The sequence below is a fragment of the Leptodactylus fuscus genome, chromosome 4, assembly GCF_031893055.1.
Source record: "Leptodactylus fuscus isolate aLepFus1 chromosome 4, aLepFus1.hap2, whole genome shotgun sequence".
Lineage (NCBI taxonomy): Eukaryota > Metazoa > Chordata > Amphibia > Anura > Leptodactylidae > Leptodactylus > Leptodactylus fuscus.
In genome coordinates, this window is record NC_134268.1 from 211,905,559 (window position 1) to 211,926,141 (window position 20,583).

The 20,583-nt window shown below is 45.4% G+C and overlaps 1 protein-coding gene across 1 annotated transcript in view; it reads left to right on the forward strand.

The window, feature by feature from the left end:
• AKAP9 (A-kinase anchoring protein 9) overlaps nucleotides 1-20,583 on the forward strand; it is a 161,431-nt gene that overhangs the window by 115,892 nt on the left and 24,956 nt on the right. The window contains exons 23-27 of the mRNA XM_075271761.1: nucleotides 2,485-2,647; nucleotides 11,839-12,051; nucleotides 15,620-15,658; nucleotides 18,107-18,339; nucleotides 18,751-18,870. Coding sequence (XP_075127862.1) covers nucleotides 2,485-2,647; nucleotides 11,839-12,051; nucleotides 15,620-15,658; nucleotides 18,107-18,339; nucleotides 18,751-18,870 — 768 coding nt within the window. The remainder of the gene's footprint in view (nucleotides 1-2,484; nucleotides 2,648-11,838; nucleotides 12,052-15,619; nucleotides 15,659-18,106; nucleotides 18,340-18,750; nucleotides 18,871-20,583) is intronic.

Genomic DNA, 20,583 nt, shown 5'->3' on the forward strand with positions numbered 1-20,583 from the left:
CATTCTTATTTATATCATAGGTTTTGTTGCTTTAGTAGGAAAACTCGATTCAGGGCCAGAAAACCCCTTATAAAGTCTATAGGGGATCTGTCTGAAGTCTCTGTCTCTGTCCCCATGTTGCGTTTCCGGACACCCCCTTCCTCTTTATTGGTGACATAACACCATGTAGACTTCATAAGCGATGAGGTGGGTGAGTTATAGTAATAATAGCAACATAGTTCTATAATAATATGTCTATTAATAAAACATTATTATAATGAGAGCAATTACAATATATCATTATTAGTACTGACATATCCACAAATAAAAGTCAGTACGATAAGTCCTGCACCTGGGAGCGGTCACAGAGCCGTCATGTGACCAAGACGTATGATGGATCATTGTTACTCCTGCAAAGCATAAAGGGAGCGTCACCAGACCCAGCATATCACCCCAGCCCTGCAGATAGATAGGTTAGTGTCACCAGAACCAGCATATCACCCCAGCCCTGCAGATAGATAGGTTAGTGTCACCAGACCCAGCATATCACCCCAGCCCTGCAGATAGATAGGTTACTGTCACCAGACCCAGCATATCACCCAGCCCTGCAGATAGATAGGTTACTGTCACCAGAACCAGCATATCACCCCAGTCCTGCAGATAGATAGGTTACTGTCACCAGAACCAGTATATCACCCAGCCCTGCAGATAGATAGGTTACTGTCACCAGAACCAGTATATCACCCAGCCCTGCAGATAGATAGGTTACTGTCACCAGAGCCAGCATATCACACCAGCCCTGCAGATAGATAGGTTACTGTCACCAGAACCAGTATATCACCCCAGCCCTGCAGATAGATAGGTTAGTGTCACCAGACCCAGCATATCACCCAGCCCTGCAGATAGATAGGTTAGTGTCACCAGACCCAGCATATCACCCAGCCCTGCAGATAGATAGGTTAGTGTCACCAGACCCAGCATATCACCCAGCCCTGCAGATAGATAGGTTAGTGTCACCAGACCCAGCATATCACCCCAGCCCTGCAGATAGATAGGTTACTGTCACCAGACCCAGCATATCACCCCAGCCCTGCAGATAGATAGGTTAGTGTCACCAGACCCAGCATATCACCCCAGCCCTGCAGATAGATAGGTTACTGTCACCAGACCCAGCATATCACCCCAGCCCTGCAGATAGATAGGTTAGTGTCACCAGACTCAGCATATCACCCCAGCCCTGCAGATAGATAGGTTAGTGTCACCAGACCCAGCATATCACCCCAGCCCTGCAGATAGATAGGTTACTGTCACCAGACCCAGCATATCACCCCAGCCCTGCAGATAGATAGGTTAGTGTCACCAGACTCAGCATATCACCCCAGCCCTGCAGATAGATAGGTTACTGTCACCAGACCCAGCATATCACCCCAGGCCTGCAGATAGATAGGTTACTGTCACCAGACCCAGCATATCACCCCAGCCCTGCAGATAGATAGGTTAGTGTCACCAGAACCAGCATATCACCCCAGCCCTGCAGATAGATAGGTTAGTGTCACAGACCCCAGAATATCATCCAAGGCCCACAGATAGATAGGTTAGTGTAACATGAGTCGAACAGCCTCCATTGCTGAGATATCACAGTTTTAAAAAGGGAACCTTTAGGAATTCTGGATATTTATCTACCAGCAGGTCTTTATTACCCACTGGTCACGTATGCAGAATATGCCTATCCGTGTCTGGATGCGTCACCCCTAATGGACTATAATGGGTCCATGGACTTTTTATCACAGTGCCCATTCTTACTGGATGTAAAGTATTTTTTTCAACTTTGCTGACTGTATTTGATCAGTGTCTTCTGAAAGAACCTGGAGTGCCGATGTGAGCACATCCATAGTGTACAGACCGCCCCATAGCTCCCCGGGCTGACTATACAGGAGTTCCCCATTTCCTGAACACACTGAGTGACCTGAGTGAAGGGGAAGTCTGACGCTGGTCAGTGGTGTGTCCAAGGAATGGGGAAAGACCACAGACCCATTGTAGTCCATGAGGAAGTCCCTCTGATCATGCCTCGATCACTCTTGAATATGGCGATCAATGGGTTCACCAGACCGTGGTCAGAGGCTTCTCCACTCCTGCCCTGTAGATCAGGAGCCGGACAGTGCAGATAATGCTAGTAGTGGGAAAACCCTCTATTACTTTCATGTACCGACTCCTCTCTGAGGTTGTAATACCTCACGTGTAGCCTCTTGGAATATTGCACAGTACGTCTTTGTCTTGAGGAGGTGCGCTGGGACTTCCTCCCCCAGAAACCTCAGTATTTACAGCTTTCTTGTGGTTTTCTTCCCCATGGTGGTAATGTTCCTTTTGCAGGATGTGTTATTGCTCAGATCTCTGAAGAACAAAAAAATATTAAAGTGGGAACGCACCGTGTAATAACATACCGATGAAGGAAATGCAGAGAAACTATATTAAATGTATTAATATGGAGCCTTGTTCTTCTTGCAGCTTGCCCATGCCAAGGCGGCACAGACAGAACTGGTGCGGGAGTCCCTCAAAAGGAAGCAGGAGACTAATGAGCTGCTCCGATGCCAGGAGGAACTTCAAGAAAGACTCAGCGAGGAGGCCAAAGCCAGAGAGCACCTGGCCGTGGAGCTCAGCAAAGCAGAAGGTAAGTGCAGCAGTACGGACATAGTACATGCCCATAAGGGTCTACAGGGAGTAATGGATGTACAGGGGTATCACATGGTTTAGTTCTCCTCCTCCGATCGTATCCAGCCCTAGCGTCTTTCTTCAAGACAGGTCAGCACCTCTTAAGCTGTCCTGCTGCTGAACTTGTTCCTCACGCTGTGCCTGTGATTGTTCCGGCATCTCAGCAGCTCGCTGGGACGCCATATATTGAGCATGTTGTTGGCGTTGATGATCCTCCTGTTCCGGGGTTTCGGCAGCTGTCAAGCTGGCCTGCTGCTGAACTCGTTCCTCATGCTGTGCCCGTGATTGTTCCAGCATCTCAGCAGCTCGCTGGGACACCACATAATGAGCGTGTTGTTGGTGTCAATGATCTCCCTCGACTCCACTTGACTCCTCACTACTCCTAGTACACGTCTATAGAGTAGAGCAGAGATGGTCACATGACCAAGATTTGGAACGTTAGCAGAGAAGTCGTGCCATGCTGGGTGTTTCAGTTCTGCACGCTAGGACTCCCCTGCTGTTGCAAATCACATGGGAACCTCATATTGTTCTATAGTGTATGTGCTGTGTATACTGTGTACAGTGTTTGATCTACTCCCTGCCCTGGGAGTGTCACCTGCGAAGTGTAAAGCTTGCACAATCCTCCTCTGTCTTTAGGTTTCACAATCTTGTCTCTAGGGTGCCAGTGGTCAAATTCATTCCTTTTATTTGACCCTGGTGCATTCTCAGTATAACCAAAATGGCATGTGGCTATATTATATTATTTTATTTTTTTATGTAGATTATGAGCCCCACATAGAACTCACAATGTAGATTTTTCTCCTATCAGTATGTCTTTGGAATATGGGATGGAAATCCATGCAAACACTGGGAGAACATACAAACTCCTTACAGATGTTTTTTTGCCCTTGGTGGGATTTGAACACCAGGACTCCAGTGCTGCAAGGCTGTAGTGCTAACCACTGAGCCACTGTGTGGCCCCATTATATCAGCCCCATTATATGCAGCCCTGGCTACCAGGGTAGCCAGGTCTGCATCTACTAAGTGGTCTATTATTACTCTTCCCCAGTGTGAACCCATGAACATTAGATAACATTTCGGCAGGATCCATCAACCATGTAATATGTACACGCGCAACCAGACTATGACGAGAAAGCAGGGGGCCGTCTGTGTCAGTAAATCCTTGCATTCCCCATAAAATAACAATTCTGAAGCAATTCTACTCTGTTATTCCTACTGGAAATACGTGAATAAATTCTCAGCTGCTGTCTCTACACCATCCTGATGCTGTTAGCACTGATAGGCTCATTGTCATAGTGACTTGCTTATTAAAGGGGTTTTATGAGCCCATATTTACCCCCTGTCCCACGTATCCATTGCCTTGGGATAACCCTGGACTCTGACCTATCCTTCAAGTCGCACATCCTAATCCTCAACACCTCCTGCCGCCTCCAACTCAAGAACATCCATCGTATCCGCTCCTTCCTCACCCCAGAAACTGCTAAGATGCTAGTTCATACCCTTATAATCTCCCGCTTAGACTACTGCAACACCTCCCCCCCCCCCCCCCCTGTTCTTCATCGGCCGCTTCCCTCTGTCAAAGCCTTCACTCTTCTAGCACCATCCTCTATATAACTTGTGCTGTGACAGCTGATCAGTGCAGGATCTGAGTGCTGGAACCCCAACCGCTCAGATAGTGATGGTCTTCCCTCGTAATGATTATGCTCAGCCAGTCTAAGGCTATGTGTGTATGGGCCAGGCGGGGGATTACTTCAGTAGAAGTCGCCTTTAGCTTTTGGCTTTACATGGTATAGGGTCTTCCTTTAGGGTCATTTGTGCTTCACATTACACATGAGCAATAACACAGAATTCCCATGCAGAGTTCAGGGTTCTATTGATTTCCTGCATTGCTGGAATTCATGAAGCGTATAGTCCTGGAAGGAATTCCTGGTGACCGAGCGTGTGTCCCTGGCACTGAGCTGGACTCTGATACATAAAACCCAGTTACGTATTTATAGGTTTATGTGTATGGGCCAGACAATCCCAGAAGTCAGGAGGTCAGCATGGCAAAGGGTGACCTGAGTATCTGCAGGGCTGGGGTCTGGTGACAGTAACCTATCTATCTGCAGTGCTGGGGTGATATGCTGGGTCTAGTGACAGTAACCTATCTATCTGCAGGGCTGGGGTGATATGCTGATTCTGGTGACAGTAACCTATCTATCTGCAGGGCTGGGGTGATATGCTGGTTCTGATGACAGTAACCTATCTATCTGCAGGGCTGGGGTGATATGCTGGTTCTGGTGACACTAACCTATCTATCTGCAGGGCTGGGGTGATATGCTGGTTCTGGTGACAGTAACCTATCTATCTGCAGGGCTGGGGTGATATGCTGGGTCTGGTGACAGTAACCTATCTATCTGCAGGGCTGGGTGATATGCTGGTACTGGTGACACTAACCTATCTATCTGCAGGGCTGGGGTGATATGCTGATTCTGGTGACAGTAACCTATCTATCTGCGGGGCTGGGGTGATATGCTGGGTCTGGTGACAGTAACCTATCTATCTGCAGGGCTGGGGTGATATGCTGGGTCTGGTGACACTAACCTATCTATCTGCAGGGCTGGGTGATATGCTGGTACTGGTGACACTAACCTATCTATCTGCAGGGCTGGGGTGATATGCTGGGTCTGGTGACACTAACCTATCTATCTGCAGGGCTGGGGTGATATGCTGGGTCTGGTGACAGTAACCTATCTATCTGCAGGGCTGGGGTGATATGCTGGGTCTGGTGACAGTAACCTATCTGCAGGGCTGGGGTGATATGCTGGGTCTGGTGACAGTAACCTATCTATCTGCAGGACTGGGGTGATATGCTGGGTCTGGTGACAGTAACCTATCTATCTGCAGGGCTGGGGTGATATGCTGGGTCTGGTGACAGTAACCTATCTGCAGGGCTGGGGTGATATGCTGGGTCTGGTGACAGTAACCTATCTACCTGCAGGACTGGGGTGATATGCTGGTTCTGGTGACACTAACCTATCTATCTGCAGGGCTGGGGTGATATGCTGGTTCTGGTGACAGTAACCTATCTATCTGCAGGGCTGGGGTGATATGCTGGGTCTGGTGACACTAACCTATCTATCTGCAGGGCTGGGTGATATGCTGGTACTGGTGACACTAACCTATCTATCTGCAGGGCTGGGGTGATATGCTGATTCTGGTGACAGTAACCTATCTATCTGCGGGGCTGGGGTGATATGCTGGGTCTGGTGACAGTAACCTATCTATCTGCAGGGCTGGGGTGATATGCTGGTTCTGGTGACAGTAACCTATCTATCTGCAGGGCTGGGGTGATATGCTGGGTCTGGTGACAGTAACCTATCTATCTGCAGGGCTGGGGTGATATGCTGGTTCTGGTGACAGTAACCTATCTATCTGCAGGGCTGGGGTGATATGCTGGGTCTGGTGACAGTAACCTATCTGCAGGGCTGGGGTGATATGCTGGGTCTGGTGACAGTAACCTATCTATCTGCAGGACTGGGGTGATATGCTGGGTCTGGTGACACTAACCTATCTACCTGCAGGACTGGGGTGATATGCTGGTTCTGGTGACACTAACCTATCTATCTGCAGGGCTGGGGTGATATGCTGGTTCTGGTGACAATAACCTATCTATCTGCAGGGCTGGGGTGATATGCTGGTTCTGGTGACAATAACCTATCTATCTGCAGGACTGGGGTGATATGCTGGTTCTGGTGACAGTAACCTATCTATCTGCAGGGCTGGGGTGATATGCTGGGTCTGGTAACACTAACCTATCTATCTGCAGGGCTGGGGTGATATGCTGGTTCTGGTGACAGTAACCTATCTATCTGCAGGGCTGGGTGATATGCTGGTTCTGGTGACAGTAACCTATCTATCTGCAGGGCTGGGGTGATATGCTGGTTCTGGTGACACTAACCTATCTATCTGCAGGGCTGGGGTGATATGCTGGGTCTGGTGACAGTAACCTATCTATCTGCAGGGCTGGGGTGATATGCTGGGTCTGGTGACAGTAACCTATCTATCTGCAGGGCTGGGGTGATATGCTGGGTCTGGTGACAGTAACCTATCTGCAGGGCTGGGGTGATATGCTGGTTCTGGTGACAGTAACCTATCTATCTGCAGGGCTGGGGTGATATGCTGGTTCTGGTGACAGTAACCTATCTATCTGCAGGGCTGGGGTGATATGCTGGTTCTGGTGACAGTAACCTATCTATCTGCAGGGCTGGGGTGATATGCTGGGTCTGGTGACAGTAACCTATCTGCAGGGCTGGGGTGATATGCTGGTTCTGGTGACAGTAACCTATCTATCTGCAGGGCTGGGGTAATATGCTGGATCTGGTGACAGTAACCTATCTATCTGCAGGGCTGGGGTAATATGCTGGTTCTGGTGACAGTAACCTATCTATCTGCAGGGCTGGGGTGATATGCTGGTTCTGGTGACAGTAACCTATCTATCTGCAGGGCTGGGGTGATATGCTGGTTCTGGTGACAGTAACCTATCTATCTGCAGGGCTGGGGTAATATGCTGGATCTGGTGACACACACCCTTTAAGCAGGCCAGCAAATTCACCACCAAATATACACAGGTGAATCCACAATATAATGGCACACATACAGATTTGGCTGTGGATTTGCTACACTACCCAAAAGTAGTTTCTGAGAGCCTTTTTCTAGGGCAGAAGACTTCATTGTAATTCTGTTGGTTCCCTTCTTTATAAATGCAAACCACATTACCAGTGTGAACAGAGCCTAACCATATAAAACATGGGAACTCCTTGGTGCTCTCGGCAGACGCTTCTCTACATGAGGAATGTCCTGCAGGGCGGCTACACAGGATATTTATGGTTTTATTATGCGGACGAGTCCAACTCAAGACAGTGGAAAAGAGTCTGCGTTGTTTTTTAAGATGCAAGTAGCTAGTGGTGAACATATCTGTATAATCTGATAGACTTATAAATATACAGATGTAGCAGAGTTGGGTTTGTTATGCGGTATATTTCAGTGCAGTATGGCGATGTGTTACCTGAGGGATTCCATAGGGATGTTATTGTATGACAGATTCCACTCTGCTACATCCATATTCCATACACAGCGCAGTCACATATAACATGTTATTACAGAGGTTAGTGCCCTCTACTTATCCTCATAATCTCAGGCTGAACTTCGCTTTATTGTTGTATATAATGATATACGCACGTTATTACTATAATTGCCGGTTATACGCTGGGCAGCTGATGGCGAGTCTGATCCGTATCTGAGCTCAGCACCTGACATTAGATACACACAGGATCAAAGAAATCCCTGTGATTGGGGAAGATCTTGTTAGCCATACATTCTCCCTACAGTGGCCACTGCTGGAGATAAGCGGTATTACACACCAATTCTTCAGATTACTGGCCCATCATGTTCTATATCAGGGATAGGCAACCTTTTCTGTTCGGCGTGCTGATTTAAATTAAAAAATCAAAGATGAGGTCCTCGGAGTGCCGGGCAATAATTGTAAAGCTGACGACACCTACACTAAAGTCATATAGCACAAACCACAACATAGAGGTGCTGTCATTCTGTGCTCCCAGCCACATGCACTTACCACTATTTGCCTGGGTACACATGTTCTTTTCCTTTAGAAGCAATGTAAGTACATGCGTAACTCACAATTAGTGGTAATGTATGTGACTGGGAGCAGAGTGAGGTCATACCTGTGGCAGTGGACACTAGCTGTTGGACACAGTCGGTAGTGTGAACGCTCCCTAAGTGAAACGCAGATTAATTTGTCACTTTTAGTTCCTGGCGGTGCAGTAACAGCAAAACCCCAGCCAGGAATTAATCGGTGTCACACTTTCAACAAAGTGACTGCACTGGTGCCCAGGAACTGGATTTGGCTATAATTGCATCTAGTTACAGTGTCACCACCTAATAGACTCACACTAAGGCTGAGGCCCCACATTACAGAAATGCAGCTTTTTTTATTGCAGATTTAGCTGCGTTTTTTTTCCGTCAAAGCCAAGAATGGCTAGAAACGGAACGGGAAATATATAGGAAGCTTCTTATATGTCTCCTTCCTGCTCAATCTACTCCTGGCTTCGGCGCAAAAAAAACAGCAAAATCTGCAACGAAAAAAATCTGTTTCTGCAACGTGGGGCTTTAGCCTAAGGCCCCCACGTTGTTGAAACACAGCTTTTTTTGTTACATATTTTGCTGTGTTTTTCTGAGCCTAAACCAGGAGTGGATTGAGCAGAAGGGAGACGTATAAGAAGCTTCCTATATATTTCCCATTCCTTCTGTAGCCATTTTTAGCTTTGGTTGAAATAAACCGCATCAAAATCTGCAACAAAAACGCTGCATTTCTGCAATGTGAGGCCTCAGCCTTACGCCTCCTGCATACAAGTGGCACGGATGTGGTTCTCACTGACCTATATGTTAAAATGAATTGACAGGGCTGCAAATGCAGACAGATATAGGGTATGTATAGGGGAGATATAGGGTACGTATAGGACAGATATAGGGTACGTATAGGACAGATATAGGGGATGTATAGGACAGATATAGGGGATGTATAGGACACATATAGGACCTGCTCAATAGTTTTCAGCTCTTCAATTTGGCCCAGATACACAGCCACAAAAAGAATGGCTGTATATATGGGTCAATTGAAATAAATAGGTCTGTACTTTATCCACAGTTGTAGATAAAGAGTCTGGTCATGTGCATTGCAGGTTACAACTCCATGTGCCTCATATTAATAGCAGTTAACCAAATCATGTCCCTCACATTAACCCCCTGTGTGCTTTACATAAGGGACACTGATATGTGAGACATATGGAGGTAATAAGTGAATATCTTCATTATATAGGTTCTTTATTAGTACCCCCATATGTCTCACACATCAGTAACCCTTATGTGAGCCACACAGGGGTTAATGTGAGGGACATGATGGGGTTAACTGCTATTAATGTGAGGCACATGGAGTTACTAAAACTAAAGTAATAACCCCAAATGCCTGACATTAATAAGAATAGTTAGTAACACACACATACCTGGTGTTTTTACTTTCACTTTGCTTCCTCTCCTCCTCAGGGCTGCAGACGGCAGGAGCTCCTCCTCACGTGTAGCAGCAGGTCCAGGGAGCCCTTAGCCTGTGCAGTGAGAGGCTCACCTCTGATTGGTGGGCAGTGAGAGAAGGGGGCGTGTCCTACACCGCAGCTCTACCAGAGCACTGAAGGGACGCTCTCTCTCTCTAAATTAGTGTATGAAAGTTGCAGGCTGGCTGCCGTGCCAGCAAAATATGCCTCGCGTGCCAGGGGTTGCCGACCCCTGTTCTATATGATCATATTGCGTCTATTTGCAGCACCTTCTTCCCTGTAGAGTTAGAGGGTCCTCTTTGTTGTCATAGAGAATCATCTTCTAACCTAATTTAGTGGGTCAGATAGCGCAGCATTACATGTTATTAGGATATTTTGTCAATAGCCTAATAGCAGCGTGAACACAAACACAGAAAATCGTCAGAGGGTTTCTTATTATGGAAACAGTGTCTCTATAGAGAGGTAAGTAATAGTCGCCAGGTGTAAGAGTCCTTCAGATACCGGGAGGAGATGACAGCTGGAATTCAGAGACAATGCTATAAAACCTGCGCCGACTTGTCCAGTCAATATTTATCTGGGCTGAGCTATTAATAAGTGATGCGCCCGGAGTGAGCGGCCGTTACGGGGAATTAGTGTCATCACTGACAGGGTTAATGACTTGTGTAGTTATGTGTATTATGTGTCCTCATAGCAATTGTATGGACTGTGCAGGTGTAGAGCAGGTCACCCTCATCCTGGTAAATATACTTATATCCTCTGTAGGAGACGATGCTATTGTCCGTGAGCTAAGTATACACGACTGTATAGTACTGGGCTCAGGACAACTCAGTCTCCATAGTAATTCCTCAATGGGTTTTGTTGTCCTCTACATTCCCTTTTTAACTCCATTTCACACGACATTTGTGTATCTTGTACTTGTGTATACTCCAGAGCTGCGCTCATTATTCTGCTGGTACAGTCACTGTGTACATACATTACATTACTTATCCTGTATTATACTCCAGAGCTGCGCTCACTATTCTGCTGGTGCAGTCACTGTGTACATACATTACATTACTTATCCTGTATTATACTCCAGAGCTGCGCTCACTATTCTGCTGGTGCAGTCACTGTGTACATACATTACATTACTTATCCTGTATTATACTCCAGAGCTGCGCTCACTATTCTGCTGGTGCAGTCACTGTGTACATACATTACATTACTTATCCTGTATTATACTCCAGAGCTGCACTCACTATTCTGCTGGCGCAGTCACTGTGTACATACATTACATTACTTATCCTGTATTATACTCTAGAGCTGCGCTCACTATTCTGCTGGCACAGTCACTGTGTACATACATTACATTACTTATCCTGTATTATACTCCAGAGCCGCGCTCACTATTCTGCTGGTACAGTCACTGTGTACATACATTACATTACTTATCCTGTATTATACTCCAGAGCCGCGCTCACTATTCTGCTGGTGCAGTCACTGTGTACATACATTACATTACTTATCCTGTATTATACTCCAGAGCTGCACTCACTATTCTGCTGGTTCAGTCACTGTGTACATACATTACATTACTTATCCTGTACTGATCCTGAGTTACATCCTGTATTATACTCCAGAGCTGCGCTCACTGTTTTACTGGTACAGTCACTGTATACATACATACATTACATTACTTATCTTGTATTATACTCCAGAGCTGCACTCACTATTCTGCTGGTGCAGTCACTGTGTACATACATTACATTACTAATCCTGTATTATACTCCAGAGCTGCGCTCACTATTCTGCTGGTGCAGTCACTGTGTACATACATTACATTACTTATCCTGTATTATACTCCAGAGCTGCACTCACTATTCTGCTGGTACAGTCACTGTGTACATACATTACATTACTTATCCTGTACTGATCCTGAGTTATATCCTGTATTATACCCCAGAGCTGCACTCACTATTCTATATGTATATATATACAGTTGTTACATTTTTCGGATCTCCATTAACAGTTGTGTTCCCTCCATCTTTCTCCCCCTTTCCCCCAGGCCTCCTCGATGGGTACTCAGACGAAAGAGTCTTTCTTGAAAAGCAAATGCAGGAAAAGAGCGACCTCATCCGGCATCTTGAACAGGAGCTACAAAGTACAGGTAACAGATTGCAGGAACTGGAGCAGGAGCGGCAGCAGATACAAGAGGAGAAGGAGCTGCTGTCCCGCCAGAAACTTGCCCTGAAAGCCGATGCCGCGCCAGCTGAACAACGTAAGTGTCCTGGTCGTAAACTTTTATTATACCTGTAATTATACGTGTCTGCTGTCATATCACATCATTACACGTTGTCACTGCGTCCCCATAACACAGGCTCCGCCCGGCACGTGACCGCCTGTTTATATAATGAGCGTAATTGCTCCAAAAAGTCACTTAACCCCCCTGTCCTTAGTGCGGCAGGTCATGGCATTGAGACATCCGGATGGTAGTGGAAGTAGAGGCTTTAAGAGGGGTGGGGGGGATCTAACACCCAGCACCCCCACCCATCAGCTGATACTGTGAGAATAGAGCAGGAAGCAAACAGCACTGTTCTCTGTGTGGTGGTGGAACTGAGTCACTACAGCTTAGCTCCCTTTCAAGTAAATGGGAACTGATCTGCAGTACCTGGTCTGGCCACTACAGAGAGAACGGCGCTGCCTGCTTCCTGCTGATAACAGGGTGTCCAATACACACCAGCAGGGGGAGGATAGACAAATCATACATCATACGTTATTCATGTTCAGTCCTCATCTTTTTTACAATATTTTTTATGTGACTTTAAGGGCATTTCCTATTTCTTGGTTCCGCAGTTCATTGCCTTGTAGATGTGAAGTACAATTGTGCGTCATTGTCATAAAAGCTGATCCCCGAGGTTATTAGAGGTTTTACAGCGGCCGATCCCTCCTCCTGACATGTCTGTTTTTGTAAATATCCCCAGGGTATAACCTATATGGAGTATCCTATATTGTGCTGTTCCTCTGTTGTTCTTCCTAGTAATAGAAGAGGGAAAAAGAAACAGAGCATGTTTCCAATTGAGGGTGTGGCTATAGCCATTCTCCCACTGTCCAATCAGTGCTGACTGTATATGTACACGCCCCCTTGAAAAGGGGTGTGGTCAAAATCTGTTGTAGATTTATCCATTTCCAGGAGGAATACCAGAGGATCCGTACAACACAGACATGATGCTCTAGATTAGTTATTGAATGTTACTTCTTTAATGGACAAGTCATGAGAGGTGACCAATTCCTTTCATTTTTGTCTGCACAAGGGTAGACTCTTTGGGGATATTTATAATTCTCGTGTCTAATTTAATGTGGTTTTGCAATGTTCTGCTTTCTTTTAAAAACAGCGCCACACCTGTCTACAGGTTGTGAGCGGTATTGCAGCTCCGCCTCATTCACTTCAATGGAACTGAACTGCAATACCAGGGACAATCTTCTGACAAGGGAGGCGCTGTTTTGGGACAAAATATACCATCTACTTCTTATTTTGTACTACAAGTGCTATTGACATAAACAACATCACTTCTGTGTTCATGTTCATTGAGCTGCAATGCCAAGCACAGCCACTATGCCTATGTGGCGCTGTGCTTAGTTTTCTCTGTAGAGGCCGCAGCAGTCACCTGAACTCTCAAAGGATAGGTTATTAATCGATAAGCCTGAAAATTCCCTTTATACCTGATAGCAAACGCTCAAGGCTCAGTGTTTCCAACCTGTTTGTTCTTATTACTTCCACTGATTCTGTTTATGGCAATATATTTAAGAAATTCATATGTAAGGAACCTTTTAGAGATGCCTTAAAGAGGACCTGCTTTCCTATGACATATACTTGGATTCCCCAGTTACTCTTCCTGGAAATGGCCATTCTCCTTTTCGATAGGATGTGTCTCCACCATGACAGCACCAATCACACTGTGGCGTACTCTGTATAGACACTCCCTTTGACAAGGGGAATGATAACGCCCAATTCTCAAATTACTCCTAGATTTCCAGGAGTAATAACAGAGGAACAACTCACAGTCATAAGAAGCGCTTTTCCAGCATTTTTATTTGTTGGGGAATTCAAGTATTTGTTCACACAAGCATGTCTGGAGAGCCAACTATATACACTCACTGGCCACTTTATTAGGTACACCTGTCCAACTGCTCGTTAACACTTAATTTCTAATCAGCCAATCACATGGCGGCAACTCAGTGCATTTAGGCATGTAGACATGGTCAAGACAATCTCCTGCAGTTCAAACCGAGCATCAGTATGGGGAAGAAAGGTGATTTGAGTGCCTTTGAACGTGGCATGGTTGTTGGTGCCAGAAGGGCTGGTCTGAGTATTTCAGAAACTACTGATCTACTGGGATTTTCACGCACAACCATCTCTAGGGTTTACAGAGAATGGTCCGAAAAAGAAAAAACATGCAGTGAGCGGCAGTTCTGTGGGCGGAAATGCGTTGTTGATGCCAGAGGTCAGAGGAGAATGGCCAGACTGGTTCGAGCTGATAGAAAGGCAACAGTGACTCAAATAGCCACCCGTTACAACCAAGGTAGCCAGAAGAGCATCTCTGAACGCCGCACAGTACGTCCAACTTTGAGGCAGATGGGCTACAGCAGCAGAAGACCACACCGGGTGCCACTCCTTTCAGCTAAGAACAGGAAACTGAGGCTACAATTTGCACAAGCTCATCGAAATTGGACAATTGAAGATTGGAAAAACGTTGCCTGGTCTGATGAGTCTCGATTTCTGCTGCGACATTCGGATGGTAGGGTCAGAATTTGGCGTCAACAACATGAAAGCATGGATCCATCCTGCCTTGTATCGGTAACGGTTCAGGCTGGTGGTGGTGGTGTCATGGTGTGGGGAATATTTTCTTGGCACTCTTTGGGCCCCTTGGTACCAATTGAGCATCGTTGCAACGCCAAAGCCTACCTGAGTATTGTTGCTGACCATGTCCATCCCTTTATGACCACAATGTACCCAACATCTGATGGCTACTTTCAGCAGGATAATGCAATGCCATGTCATAAAGCTGGAATCATCTCAGACTGGTTTCTTGAACATGACAATGAGTTCACTGTACTCCAATGGCCTCCACAGTCACCAGATCTCAATCCAATAGAGGAGCATCTTTGGGATGTGGTGGAACGGGAGATTCGCATCATGGATGTGCAGCCGACAAATCTGCGGCAACTGTGTGATGCCATCATGTCAATATGGACCAAAATCTCTGAGGAATGCTTCCAGCACCTTGTTGTATCTATGCCACGAAGAATTGAGGCAGTTCTGAAGGCAAAAGGGGGTCCAACCCGTTACTAGCATGGTGTACCTAATAAAGTGGCCGGTGAGTGTATATATATATATATATATATATATATATATATATAGATAGATATATTCATTGAAGCCTCGGCCTCTCCTTTCTGTCCACGTTGTTAAGTTTTCATTTTAACACAAGGTTTTTTTTCTGTTCTTGGAGTGTAACATGTTATATTGTGTGTCCAGAGCCCTCTCTCTCACCTTTCTCACCAGGTAAGCCCCTCAATGCAACCGGTCCTGGTAAAGCAATGGGCACCATATCAGCTCTGGCTTCCCCTGCCGTGATGTCATGATGACATCATCAGCTGGCAGGTGTTTTATCAGGACCTGTGCATTGGGTATAAGTTAGCCTTCACCTGTAACCTCTGCAGCACATTGTTCACCCCCATTCTTCCCTATATACTGCTCTCTCTTTCTCCCCAGTAATACACATTACAGAAGACCTGTACACGGCATGTGAATTACACTGCATTTGTTTTGTTCTCTATTCTCCCAGGCTTAGTAGAAGCTGCAGTCGATGCAGCTCCCAAAGAAGGTGTGTTTGTACCCCCCGCATGGCCGACCTTCAATCGGGTGTTTAATGGCTACGATTTTGGGAATGAATTAATCCTTTGGCTTTTTTTGGGCTCCTTGCACTAACCCCTTCTGGCTTGCCTCTGCTAAATTACCAGTTCCTTTGCTTAGGAGGACCTGTCACCACCTCCACCAACTCAAACTCTATTTGTTCCTTAATAGGCTCCTCCCTACTGATTCTGACGCAGTTGGAATTTTTTCCCTAGCCCTCACCGTTCCTGAGCAGTCAGCACAACTTTCTTCAGTTCTTGATATGCCCTCTAGACTCCCTAATATCAAGTGGGTGGTGTCAGGCAGGTAAGGGGGCGTGACTCAGCACTCTGACGTGATCCGTCTCTGATTGGGGCTCTGAGGCACGCCCCCTCGCCTGCTTGTGTCTGACATCACCCACTTGCTATTAGGGAGTTTGGTTGAGATATCAAACATTGAAACTAAATGCACCGATTGCTCAGGAACGGTGGGGGTTAGAGAAAAAATTCCAACTGCGCTGGAATCAGCAGAGTGGCGCCAATTAAAGGATGGAAAGAAGTGGAATTGGTGGAGGCGGTGAAAGGTCCTCTTTAACCACTTCTTCTGTGGTGTTGTCCACCCCTTTTGCTAGCAAGGGGTTAAACTTTTTCCTGTCATTATCACGCATCTCTACAAATTGATAACCATCATCTTATCCATCAGCCAATCACAGCTACCCAATCACTTTACCTCTACCTCTATCCCGATATTCAAATTTCTATTCCCCCCCCCCACCACCCGAATCCCTCGGATGCAATGGATCCCAGACGATCACTGTAGCTCCTGTGCCCCGTAAGATGATGGTCATAGGCAGGCAGCGATTTTAAGAAAATTGCGTTACGTTCTCGGTGATTTTCTTCTCATTGGCCTGGTTTTTTTTCACATTAATCATCTTTGTGACGGTTTCTCTCTCCCTGGTAACAGCACCCGGTGAAAGTTTGCAGTTTGTTCCAAACTCCAAACCGTGACAAGCATTGATATATAGTGTATGCCTAACTGCACCCGGTGCACTGGGCGCTCACGCCCTGGCTTTCATCATGATGGGGAAAAACATTGGATGTATAGGGTCACAAGATCTCACAAAATGTAAAAAAAAATTGGAAATATTTGTGGCATTTACATATTATTGGTTTTTTTTTTTTTTGTTTTTTCATGACCGATTTTTTTTCTATTTTTCGGTAGAAATTTTGTAATATTCTTTATTAGTGGATTTTGGTTGTTTCTCATTGAAATTCTGTGCTTAAATCCACTTTTTATTTTTTTATTCGGTTATCTGTATACTGCTGCGGCGAGTAAGGGAGTCTTGGTACCACTCCCTTAAAGGGGATGTGCCAGGTTGACGAGTTATCCTGTATCCACAAAGGGGATAAGTTGGAAATTGGTGCTGGTAACCCCAGTATAAGTAAGAAGCCCCTTGTATCCGGTCTGAATGCCTTGACCCTCTATTTGATCCTTTTCTTAAATGGGGGCCAGTGCATTTGGCTTTTCAGTGGTGGGACCTTTGCCCATCTAGAACGCACCACCTATCATACATATAGGGGTTAAGTTGGCACATACCCTTTAATGGAGTATTCCGGGACTTCTATAAGGTTGACCTATTCTTAGTATATCATCAATAGGTGATCGGTGAGGGTCCGACCCCTGGATCCCCACCAATCGGCTGGATCAAGAGTCTTCTTATTCGAGGGAGCACTACAGTCTCTTCACTGTATCCAAGCCCAGCGCCAGAGATGTCTCTGATCTGTAGGAAAGCCTGGCAGTATCTGTTCCATTTCCCTACAGTGCCTCCGCTGGTCAAATTAGGTATTACATGGTGTCCATTCAAGTCTGAATACAGGACGGATCCTCCAGTAAGAGAGACCCTCTTTACAATCTCTCGCTACTCTGACCAAGAGCTTATACTGAGCAGAGGACCCCCGTACCCCTAACAAGGTGTATGAAAATCGGTTTTCTGTCATGGCGCCATGATGGATTGGTTGACTTAAACACAGCTGAAATATTTGGATGCAGGTATTCCAGGTCAGCAATAAAGTGAATGACACGGCCATGGCTCATCTCCAATGTTCATTCCTTATAGATTTAATGACCTAGCTCCTGCCATATAATATATATATACCTGTGAGTGCCACAAATATCTTTTTATATCACGTAGACCTCTTCCATATAATTGATGTCGGGTTTTATTCGCTAAAAACCTGTTTCTCAGTTGCCCTTCCATATTCTATAGCTGCAGACCTGCACAGGGTTGGGTGGAGCTGCTAGAAATCTCCAAAACTTCAAACCCTTCAAGTCAATCCAAGGTTTTTCCTCTCATGAACATTCGGGTTGTTGAGACACTTGTGATTAGAAGATGTCACCTGTGACCAGGGAATGACGGCGTCCTTGTCACCTCCCTGAACAGAGCTGCTGGAAGAGACCGAGAAGCTGCTGAAGGAGAAAATCGAGGTCCAACGTCAGGCCGAGAAGGACTCTGGAGACCTCCACAAACAGGTGAAGGTTCTGGAGGTGGAGCTGGAGGAGCAAGTCAGCCGGTATAAGGAGCTGGAGCAAGAGAAGAATGCCGATCTGGAAGATCTCCGCCAGAAAAACTTCTCCTTGGAGAAACAGCTGGAGAAGACACGCCGCTTCTTAGATGTAAGTGAATGCCACCAGTCAAGGACCACCTTCTGACCAATCCTGTGAGGGTTTACCAGCCAGCTCAGGTTGTGAGACGGTGACCTTAGGATATCTTCAATAGGGACAGAAAGTTCAGAAGAAATGTTTTTTTTGTATATATATATATTTTTTTAATGTAAATATTTTTGTGAATTTTTTTTACCTCAAGTAATTTTAGCATACCCTTCTATACAGAAGTTTAGACCAACTTGGGGTCCTACTACTTAAGGGTCTACTGGTAACCTCACCAGGAGACTCTGAACCTGCTCAATGAAGGGAGTCCACATATAGAACAAGGTCGTCATGAAACATTAGTGGACACCTAAGCTAATACACTTATTTTACCGAAATATTCTGTCTGCTTATGCTGCGCTCCCCTGTGTGATGTAGGAGCAGGCGGTCGATCGGGAACATGAGAGAGATGTATTCCAACAAGAAATCCAGAAACTGGAGCAGCAGCTGAAAATGCCACAAAGACATCAACCTGCCAATGATCATCAGAACAACGAGGTAGGAGGCGAAGTCATGGCTGACGTGTTACTAAGAAGTATTACTATTTCCAAGGATACTAAGATCTATCTATCTATCTATCTATCTATCTATCTATCTATCTATCTATCTATCTATCTATCTATCTATCTCATATCTATCATCTATCTCATATCTATCTATCTATTTCTCTATCTATCTATTTATCTATCTATCTATTTATCTATCTATCTATCTCATATCTATCTATCATCTATCTCATATCTATCTATCTATCTATCTATCTATCTCATATCTATCTATCTATCTATCTATCTCCTATTTATCTATCTATCTATCTATCTATCTATCTATCTATCTATCTCATATCTATCTATCTATCTATCTCCTATTTATCTATCTATCTATCTATCTATCTCCTATCTATCTATCTCCTATCTATCTATCTATCTATCTATCTATCTATCTATCTATCTATCTATCTATCCATATCCTATCTATCTATCTATCTATCTATCTCATATCTATCTATCATCTATCTCATATCTATCTATCTATTTCTCTATCTATTTATCTATCTATCTATCTATCTATCTATCTATCTATCTCATATCTATCTATCTATCTACAGTGGGGCAAAAAAGTATTTAGTCAGTCCCCAATAGTGCAAGTTCCACCACTTAAAAAGATGAGAGGCGTCTGTAATTTACATCATAGGTAGACCTCAACTATGAGAGACAAAATGAGAAAACAAATCCAGAAAATCACATTGTCTGATTTTGTAAGAATTTATTGGCAAATTATGGTGGAAAATAAGTATTTGGTCAGTAACAAAATTTCATCTCAATCCTTTGTTCTCTCTCCTTTATTGGTAATGACAGAGGTCAAACATTTTCTGTAAGTCTTCACAAGGTTGGCACACACTGTTGTTGGTATGTTGGCCCCTTCCTCCATGCAGATCTCCTCTAGAGCAGTGATGTTTTGGGGCTGTCGCTTGGCAACATGGACTTTCAACTCCCTCCAAAGGTTTTCTATAGGGTTGAGATCTGGAGACTGGCTAGGCCACTCCAGGACCTTGAAATGCTTCTTACAAAGCCACTCCTTCCTTGCCCTGGCGGTGTGCTTTGGATCATTGTCATGTTGAAAGACCCAGCCACGTTTCATCTTCAATGCCCTTGCTGATGGAAGGAGGTTTGCACTCACAATCTCACGATACATGGCCCCATTTATTCTTTCATGTACCCAGATCAGTCGTCCTGGCCCCTTTGCAGAGAAACAGCCCCAAAGCATGATGTTTCCACCCCCATGCTTTACAGTAGGTATGGTGTTTGATGGATGCAACTCAGTATTCTTTTTCCTCCAAACACGAAAAGTTGTGTTTCTACCAAACAGTTCCAGTTTGGTTTCATCAGACCATAGGACATTCTCCCAATACTCTTCTGGATCATCCAAATGCTCTCTAGCAAACTTCAGACGGGCCCGGACATGTACTGGCTTAAGCAGTGGGACACGTCTGGCACTGCAGGATCTGAGTCCCTGTCGGCGTAGTGTGTTACTGATGGTAGGCTTTGTTACATTGGTCCCAGCTCTCTGCAGTTCATTCACTAGGTCCCCCCGCGTGGTTCTGGGATTTTTGCTCACCGTTCTTGTGATCATTTTGACCCCACAGGGTGAGATTTTGCGTGGAGCCCCAGAGTGAGGGAGATTATCAGTGGTCTTGTATGTCTTCCATTT